We start from the raw sequence: 10,472 nt of genomic DNA, 5'->3' as shown, positions 1-10,472 counted from the left end.
AGCTGGTGGACAATAAATCCATGACTGAGCAAGTACATGAGTTCGAGATGATAGTGCATGCTTTGAAGGAGTCTGGAATGGACCTCCCTGAGAAGTTCAAGGTTATGAGCACATAAAGGATAGATCATCTAGACCAACCTTATGCTGGAAGTACATGAGTTCGAGATGATAGTGATTGAAAAGCTCCCGAAGTCTTGGGAAGAGTTCTCTCTTTCACTGAAAAAACAGAAAGGATAGATCATCTAGACCAACCTTATGCTGGACATCTTGGTTCAAGAACAACACAAGTCCAAACAAGGACATGTGATGCCAACTGAGCACGATACCTTGAAGGTAAACGTAGCAATTTTAGGACAGAAAAGGAAGGTTATTGCTAAGAAAGTTAATAGTAATAAACCTAAGAGTAACAAGGACAAGGCCAAGAAACCCAAGGAAAACAAACCATGTTGGTCTTGGGGGAAGTTGGGCGCTGGAGTAAGGATTATCCTACAAAAAAAGCAAAGAAAACCGAGATGGTGGCGCAAGCGAATGCTGTGCTTGGAACCGCAAGTGGGCCCGTAGCGAACATGGTCATTGGTGAGGCTACGGCTTCTGAAACTGACGTTGATCGAGTCATAGCTTGACTGTGAAGATGGGGAATGTTAGTGCTGCTCAAGTAAATGGAGTCGGAAATGTGGATCTAAAGTTCCCTTCGGGACGTATTCTATCTCTGACTATAGTGCATCATGTTCCCTTCAGGACATTCTAATGGTTTTGAAATTTCTTTCAAGTATAATAAAGTAGTTCTTATTCATGCCGGTACATTTTTTGGCAAGAGTTACTTGTCAAATGGTTTATTTGTTATTAATGTTGAACCCGTTTTTGGGAATTTGAATAATAATATTATTCCTTCTGTTAACTGTATTGAATCCTCAAATATATGGCATGCTAGACTAGGTCACTTAAACTTTGGTGCTCTTAAGAATATGATGAACTTAGAGTCGATTCCAAAACAAACCATAGAAAAGAATTCTAAATGTCAAATATGTGTGTTTGCTAAACAAATAAGGAAACCTTTTTATAATATTGTTAGGAATCAGACTTGTTAGATTTTATACACACTGATATTTGTGAATTTGGTGGTGTGTTGACCAAGACCAGTTTAGATACTTCATTACTTTTATAGATGATAGTAGTAGATATTGTTATTTTTATTTACTTAGACATAAGGATGAAGCACTTAGTAATTATATTATATATAAAACTGAAGTAGAAAAATAAACTAGTAAGGTACTTAAACGATTGAAATCTGACAGAGGTGGTGAGTATACGAGTAATGCTTTTAATGAATTTTATGCAAACAATGGTATATTTCATGAAGTTACTCCACCATACACACCTGAGTCCAATGGGGTTACTGAGCGAAAGAACAGAACAGAACATTTAAAGATATGATTAATAGAATGCTTATTAACTCTGGGTTTCCTAAATACGTGTGGGGATAGGCTCTAAATACGGCGTGCCATATTTTGAATAGAGTCCCTCTAAAATACATGGATAAGACACTCTTGGAGTTATGGAAAGGTAGGATGACTAGTCTTAAGTATCGTCATGTGTGGGGGTGCCTTGCTAAGGTGCTTATTCCTGAACATAAGAGAAAGAAACTAGGTCCCAAAACTGTTGAATGTATCTTTCTGGACTGTTTTGAAACCACTACAATTATGAGATTTTTGGTATTAAAATCTGACATAGATGGTATAGTGGCAAACACGATAATTGAATTTCAAGATGCTACATTCTTTGAGGATGTCTATCCTATAAAGACTGGAATACCTGAAACGACTTCTGATGAATATCCTACTCACACATCGAGTTCTAATCCTGATCATGTGGAAAAGATGACAAATATGGGGGCGGAACCTAGTAGTAGCCCTATTCCTAAGGTAGTAGAGGAACAAAGGAGAAGTAATCGTGCAAAGGTAGTTAAGGATTTTGGAAGTGATTTTATGACTTAAATGTCGAGGACGAACCTTTAACTTTCCGATAAGCTATGGATTCTTTGGAGTCTAGGCATTGGAAGGGCGCTGCGAAGAGTGAAATTGACTCTATTATTTCTAATGGAACATTGGAGTTGGTTGATCTCCCTCTTGGGTGTTCTACTATCGTGTGCAAATGGGTCTTTAAAAGGAAGTTGAACCCTGACGGCTCAATAGATAAGTACAAAGCTAGACTGGTAGCTAAGAGTTTTAAGCAAAATGACGGAATTGATTACTTTGATACATATTCTCCAGTTGCAAGGATGGTAACAATCTGAATGCTTATAGTATTTGCTTCCGTTCATGGTCTTATCATCCATCAGATGGATGTAAAGACCGCTTTTCTTCATGGTGAACTTAAAGAAGAGATTTATATGGACCATCCTGAGGGATTTGTTGCATCTGGAAATGAGAGAAAAGTATGTAAGTTGATCAAGTCCGTCTATGGCTTGAAACAAGCTCCCAGGGATTGGCATAAAAAGTTTGATGAAACTGTATTGCCATTCAGTTATATGGTTAATGAAAGTGACAAGTGTGTCTACACCAAAGTTAAAGGTAGTTAGTGTGTTATCATGTGCCTATATATGGATGACATCTTATTATTTAGAACCAATATTGAGATTATTAACGAGATAAAATAATTCTTGAAAAGGCATTTTGAAATGAAGAATATGGTTGAGGCTAGTGGGATTCTTGGAATCAAACTGATTCAGTCGGCTGAGGGAATAACCTTGACTCAATCTCATTATATAGAGAAATCTATACTTGAGAAATATGGTTATTCACAGTATAGAATCACTAGTACACCCTATGATCCTAAAGTTGCCCTTGTCAAGAATACTTTGGGAGTGCTTGTGTCTCAGTTAAGGTATTCTCAGATTATTGGGAGCTTGCAAAATCTTGCTAACTGTACTAGACCAGATATTTCATATTCTGTATCGAAGTTGGCTAGATATACAAGCTGTCCAAACAGAACTCATTGGGATGCTCTTGATAGAGTACTTAAATATCTAAAAGGCACAATGTACCTTAGTTTACACTACAGGAGATTTCTTGGTGTTCTTGAAGGGTACAGTGATACAAGTTGGATAGCTAAGAAGTCTGGTTCAAATGGAGTGACTGGATAAGTGTTCACCTTGGCTGGTGGAGCAATATCCTGGAAGTCAAGCAGACAGACTATAATGACTCGGTCTACATTTGAGGCTGAGTTGTGTGCACTAGATGCCACGGGGACGGAGGTTGAATGGTTATACGGACTTATGTCTATGATACCTGTAGTAAGTAGATCGCTTCCTGCTATTGCTATTCATTGTGATAGTCGAAAAACTATCGACAAGATTAGCAGTAAAAAACATAATGTTAAAATAAAGAGACACATCCAAGTTAGACTCAAGTGTATAAGGGATTTAGTGTCTGATAGGTTTATAGCTATAGAGTTCATAGGAACTCAGAATAATATAGCTGATCCTTTGACTAAGGGACTGGAACCTGCAGTGGTCCTCAAGTCAAGGTTGAGGATAGGACTGTCAACCCATCATAATTCATCAACAATGAGAACCCAATACACATGAGAGGAGATCCCTCGAAGTGTATTCAATGTGGCAATAATAAGCTGTAAGGATGAATTGGTAGTATCTTTGCTACATAGATGATACTATTGTATCTGAGTTTATCCCATATAAACCTAGAAGGTACTGACACTGCTATAAAAGCAAGAGTGTTAAAACTCTGAATGGGATCAAGTCATTTGACGAGATAAAAGCAGTATATCTCTGGAGATGCCCAGCAAAGCGAACGTAATTGTGTGGTCGCAATTAGAGGAAAGGGTTATTCCTTGAAGCATTCGACGAACAGGATCGAGACAAGACCATTAATGTCTCACAGTCGTAGATTGGCACCATAGTCGTTGACTTGTCGTCGTCTATGGAACTTGGTTATACTAAACGGATTAAGATTCAAGGTGAAACATTTCATCTGAATCCGGTAGCCATTAAAGTAGAGGACTTGGGAGGGTTTAAACCCGGAAGGGTACCGACTCTGAAAAACAAGTCATGATGAAAAACCTGATCGCATTTCTGTATGGATTTGTGAGGGATTGTTAGAAAATATGGATTTTAGATCATAATTTTTATTATGTTATTGATGATAATCCTAAAATCTAGTGATTGAAATTTATTTCATGATATGTGAACTTAAACTTTTATATATGGATCTAAGTATTTTCTTAGTGAAATTCATAGAGAAATAGAGTTGAAACTATTAGCTTGTAAAAGCTTAAAATGGAGAATGTGTCATTTGTCCCACATTGAAAATAAATAAAGTAAGGATTTTATTTATTTGTGATTTAATATTTTAATTAGAATTAATTTATTAGTCGGGCTGGGTTATTATTTCTGTTGGGCTTGGTCACTTTGTAAGTGGGTTGAGTCCGATTCAATGAATCTGGACATGTTTAATGCGTGGATTAAATATAGAAGCAATTGTATTTTATTTAAATTCAAAATCAACAGTTTTGATTTATGTATTAAATGAGCAGTTTTGATTTCTGATATTAAAGTCTATTAAAGTCAGGGTTGTCAGTTACACTCAGCCTCTACTATAAATAGAGGCCTAAATTGTTGATGAATAAAAAAACTACACATTCATTCTCTTATTCTCTCTGCTTTCTCTTCTCTCCCAAACACAGTTCTGAGCTGCTGATTTTTCCGACGACTGAGGTGTTAGTCGAAGTAGGATTTGTTGTTGCTGTGAACATCAAGTCCGGAGCTGTTTTATCCTGGAGGAGGCATTGCAAGCATCCCAACGCAGCAGGTGGGGGCAATTATCTCTTCAAGAGCAGTTAGGGTTTCGTGCAAGGCCTGGCGACTCAGCTGCTTAATTTTCTTATTGCATTGTACCTATTGGCTACCACCGCTTTTCTGTTTCTTTTCATTATTTTAAAGCTATGGTTACTAGTACGTTTTCTGTTCTTTCTTCGTTCTTCTTGAATCTTAATCCGTTTAGTATAACCAAGTTCCATAGACGACGACAAGTCAACGACTATGGTGCCCTTAAAGTAGAGGACTTAGGAGGGTTCAAACCCGGAAGGGTACCGACTCTGAAAAACAAGTCATGATGAAAAACCTGATCGCATTTCTGTATGGATTTGTGGGGGATTGTTAGAAAATATGGATTTTAGATCATAATTTTTATTATGTTATTGATGATAATCCTAAAATCTAGTGATTGAAAGTTATTTCATGATATGTGAATTTAAACTTTTATATATGGATCTAAGTATTTTCTTAGTGAAATTTATAGAGAAATAGAGTTGAAACTATTAGCTTGTAAAAGCTTGAAATGGAGAATGTGTCATTTGTCCCACATTGAAAATAAATAAAGTAAGGATTTTATTTATTTGTGATTTAATATTTTAATTAGAATTAATTTATTAGTCGGGCTGGGTTATTATTTTTGTTGGGCTTGGTCACTTTGTAAGTGGGTTGAGTCCGATTCAATGAATCTGGACATGTTTAATGCGTGGATTAAATATAGAAGCAATTGCATTTTATTTAAATTCAAAATCAACAGTTTTGATTTATGTATTAAATGAGCAGTTTTGATTTCTGATATTAAAGTCTATTAAAGTCAGGGTTGTCATTACACTCAGTCTCTACTATAAATAGAGGCCTAAATTGTTGATGAATAAAAAAACTACACATTCATTCTCTTATTCTCTCTGCTTTCTCTTCTCTCCCAAACACAATTCTGAGCTGCTGATTTTTCCGGCGACTGAGGTGCTAGTCGAAGTAGGATTTGTTGTTGTTGTGAACATCAAGTCCGGAGCTGTTTTATCCTGGAGGAGGCATTGCAAGCATCCCAACGCAGCAGGTGGGGGCAATTATCTCTTCAAGAGCAGTTAGGATTTCATGCAAGGCCTGGCGACTCAGCTGCTTAATTTTCTTATTGCATTGTACCTGTTGGCTACCACCGTTTTTCTGTTTCTTTTCATTGTTTTAAAGCTATGGTTACTAGTACGTTTTCTGTTCTTTCTTCGTTCTTATAGTTATTGATATGCATGTTATTTAACTAGATATTATATTTCATTAGTTGCTATCTTGGCTTTGACTTGTTAAATATGATATATAACTACCTTTATGTTGCTGTAATACTTCCAACACCAAGCCGATGTATTATTCCTTGGATGGTCATCTGATCAAGCTGGTTTTCTTGCTTGTTTTAGTAGATCTATCAGTAGCTACCATCCTCCTAGCAGTTATTGTATTTGTGTGAGTCTCTTGTTTAAGTTTAGTAGTCCTCTTGAGTCGTATGTTATGAGTTTTATGTTTAAATCTGGTGTCGAAGTTGGAGTCTGTCTAAGTTTAGCATTGTTTTAATATCTTTGGAGGCCTTGGAGCAGTTTAGCCATTCGGGTCCATGTAACCTTCAAGATCTGGATGTAAAGCCTTTTGGCTCTTTTATTTATGGAATCATTTCCTGGTGTTTCAAAAAAAAACATCAATTTCGAAAATTTTATAAAATTCGATTCATATTGAAATTTGATGCAAAAAACATGAAACATGATTAGATCTGGTGTTCAATTTTGTTTTATTTTTTGACAACAAATCTCGTGTTCAATTTTGAAACACTGGAGTGAGATCCGGCCAATTGTCACCAAAATTTTAGTATTAAATTTGAAAAAAATATGAAATAATTTGGTTTGGTTCTCTAAAGTCCCTAGTAAATTATATTCCTGGTTCATTCACATTCCGATTTCATAAAATGAATGTCAACAACTAAAATTGCACACGTATATAGTATGATATGTATAAGCGGGATATTATCAACAAATAAAAAGGGTATTGATTCTAAGACGGCAGGCAGTATCTAAAGATTGTTAACGGATTTGTTGGCTGGAATATTGACATACATTACTGAAAAAAATAAAAAGCATGTTGAGCAGCAGCTTGACAAAGCTCAATTGCATGAAAAGCCTTGTTCATGCACACTGGATGTTGTATTGACAAATGACAAGAAAAGAATCCATTTACTGAATGCCACCCATATGCTTATACAAAATCATGCACCCTCCGGCACACCAATAGTGACCCTTCCAACACATTACTATAACATTTTTTCAACTGCACCCCTATCTACGCCATGTATTTTATTTTGTTTTCTTACTCCTGTTAATTTTGTCAGTTGCAGTGAAACCTGTGGTGCAGATTTTGCAGTAGTATCCACTGCATTATACTAAATTTAATTTAACTTTATAATACAAGATAATAATCTTTAGGGATGTGAAGTAATTATTTATCGTTCTCAGTTGTAGTCATAGTCATCTATAGCTCTCTGTCTATGAAAGACACATTGGGAAGGTATAAAGGTGGCTTAACTTTATAAGGAAATGGAGAATGACATGGGTAAGAATGGACGCATGAAACTGGGACTACAATTTACAGCCAAACTTTTGTAACATGACAAATACATTTCAGGGTAGGCAGCCTTAGTACTCACTCAATATGTAACGTTTACAAGTATTATAATGTGTTAGGTGACACCGAGATTTTGAAGATTCATCTTCAAGTTGCACTATACCAAACTCTCTGTAAAGCCGGTATAAAAGCTTGGTGGCCCAATTTTTCTTTTGAATCTGTCTTCCTAAAGTACGCACACTACAATCATTGCACCAGCGTCTTCTTACTCTTTAACTACTGCAATCCTGCGTATTTCCCGTTCCAGCAAAAAAGCACTCTCAAGTTGAACATTGAAGTCCAGTTACTCAAAATTCAATTCATAATCATGTGCCAAACAACCTAATAATAGGCGGGGCCGGCCCCGAGATTTCAGGGCGTAGTCGAAATCAGTTTATGAGAGTCTAAAATACATATATCATGCAACTTCTTACATTTTTATTTTAAAAAAAAACTTGAAATTTATGAGGGTCTCTCGAGTATAGGGGCCCTAGACATAAGTTTTACTCGCTTATAGACATGGATGATGGGAATTATTATTTGGAATTCTATTCATAATAATGTGCCCAACAACCTAATGATAGGTTTGTTGTCGATTAAAAACCAAAATCCCGGTAGTAGTTTAGGGTCTTGGGAGGGCAACTAATAGGAGCACCAGGTAAAAGGACTGTTAACATTAGGTGTCAACTTATACTGCCTAAATTTATAGAATGAATTGAAAGAGTTTACAATACCTATGTGGTGCACCTATATTCATCTTACGAAATCAAAGACGTGTATATGCTTCTTACGATATCAGAAGTGTGTACCGTATACCAATCCCGCTTGAGACAGTGAAGTATGACAAATTGACCACAATACTTGTTCTGTTCTGGACTTGCATACACAACAACAAGTTAAGAGATAGGTGGTTCTGCTGAGCCTTCTTGAAAACAACAAAATATGAAAAACAGAAAACTATTTCTTCATTCATGAACAAGGAGAACTAAATCATCTATGTTTATGTAAATTACCTAAATGATCATATCGACTTCATCATTTACAACTTACAAGCATATTATGTTTGAAAATCTACAAATTGTATCAATCACAAAAGAATAATTGACAAGCCAAAATTGAGCTTCAAAAGCTCAATTCATTCTGTATAAAATCAAACAATCTGATGCTTGTACCTAATCACCGTTCAATTAAACTTAATTCACGATGAAGCTGATGGTCTGAGGCTCCAGATTTTTTCAACCTCAACACGTTGTACAGCTTCCGAACTTCCTTCATTGCTGGCGAGCTAACATCCTTCCAACTCAACATGCTGCCTTCATCAGGTGACTTGCTTTCGCTTAGCCTCAGCCCTGCCTTACCCGCCCTCGCATCTCCATTTATCTGCAAGGCTGTGATCACTGACTTCAAAGCTCTGCTAGGCGAGCTCCGGTTCATCACCATTAACTCCGCTATCTCTGCTGGACTCATCGTTGCGCCTGTCTCAAATATCTCCTCCACATGAGGAAACAACTTGTGATCTTTCACTCCCAAATAACTACTAGCTAGCGTCTTAAACGAATTAAAATTACACAGCGGAAAATATATATGAACATCAACTCTTCCCGGCCTCAACACAACAGGATCAATCAAATCCTTACAATTCATCGTAAACACCATGACCTTCTCATCACCTGTACATGAATTCACAATTCCATCCATAAAATTCAACACGCCCGACAAACTAACCGACGATCCTGCTGAATTATCACTTAAAAATCGATCCAGATCCTCAACGACAATCAACGACTTCGGTCTAGTCTGCAACAACAGCAATTTCAGATCCGAATCATCCGAAACCTTAGACAGATCAATATCATACACATCATAATTCAACAATTTCGCCATCGCAACAACAAAACTAGACTTTCCAGTTCCAGAAGGTCCATACAACAAATAACTTCGCTTCCAAACACGACCTAACCGATGATAATACTGTTTCGACTTCAAAAACGCCTCAACATCCGACTTAATCCTGTTCTTCAGATCCATATCCATCACCATAGTATCAATCGTAACCGGATGGGCCAGCGGAACAGATCTCCACCGCTGACTCAACTCCGTGTTGATAAACAGCTTAATTTCTCTCCACTTTTGATCAATCTCATCAGAAACAGTATGAATATGCTGCAAATAACTCTGCAAAATCCTCCGCTTATCCTTCTTCTTAATCCTCAACACGAAAGTCCTCTTTCGAGTTTTCGCATCAATTTCATTTTTCCAGGACATTCTCGCACCGAGAAAAGTATCGAAAACAACCTGATTATCATCCAAACAGAGTATTATATCATTCGATTTACTTCCAGAGAACAAATTAGTGAAATCAGAGTCTTCAATCGACGACAACGAGTTCACATAACTCAAAACCTTCCGGTAAAATTGATTCTCCTGGTGATTTTCATTCAATTCCGGTACTTTAAAGAATTGATATACATGAACTTTATCTTCAATACAGTGTAAACACTTGTTTACAGCCGAAAACAAAGCTGTTCGAATTAAATACAAACGTAACAGTATAAACAAACCGACAATAATCAACGCGAACAGAGTAAAAGAAATCATCAGAGAGAGATGAATTTAAATTAATGTATAGCTCGTTTGTGTATCTAATTCATATTTGTATGTGTGTAGAGATATAGTTTAGCGACAGAGATGAGATGAATTGAGAGAGAAATATAGATACAATTTGTGTATGTATATTAGGGGTTATATATGGGAAGTTGGGGCGATGTTTCTCTGATACTAATTCTCCGTCATCAACAATAAATTTTTCAGGGAGGTGAAATATTTGGGGCCCATCGTAATATTTGATTTTTCATTATCAGAATCTTTTTCTTTAAAAATTTAGTGCATATCTAATTTTTTATTTTTTTTTAAACCAACCATCGTTGTTTCATAAAAGGGCATGAGTTTATAATCGGATTAAGTTAGGTTGGTATGAGAAATAATTCCTGAGATAATGTGTTTG

At 36.4% G+C, this 10,472-nt stretch overlaps 1 protein-coding gene across 1 annotated transcript; it reads right to left on the bottom strand.

Annotated features, from left to right (window-relative positions):
• Positions 1–8,411: 8,411 nt before the first annotated feature.
• On the bottom strand, positions 8,412–10,219 carry LOC141666942 (AAA-ATPase At2g46620-like). The gene has a single exon (XM_074473200.1). It carries the CDS (start codon positions 10,064–10,066, stop codon positions 8,645–8,647), a length of 1,422 nt encoding a protein of 473 aa, XP_074329301.1. The 5' UTR covers positions 10,067–10,219; the 3' UTR covers positions 8,412–8,644.
• Positions 10,220–10,472: the final 253 nt, after the last annotated feature.

The sequence above is a fragment of the Apium graveolens genome, chromosome 6 (genome assembly GCF_009905375.1).
Source record: "Apium graveolens cultivar Ventura chromosome 6, ASM990537v1, whole genome shotgun sequence".
Taxonomy (NCBI): Eukaryota; Viridiplantae; Streptophyta; class Magnoliopsida; order Apiales; family Apiaceae; genus Apium; species Apium graveolens.
The sequence above is the reverse complement of the archived record's forward strand: the minus strand, read 5'-3'. Positions and strand labels throughout refer to the sequence as shown.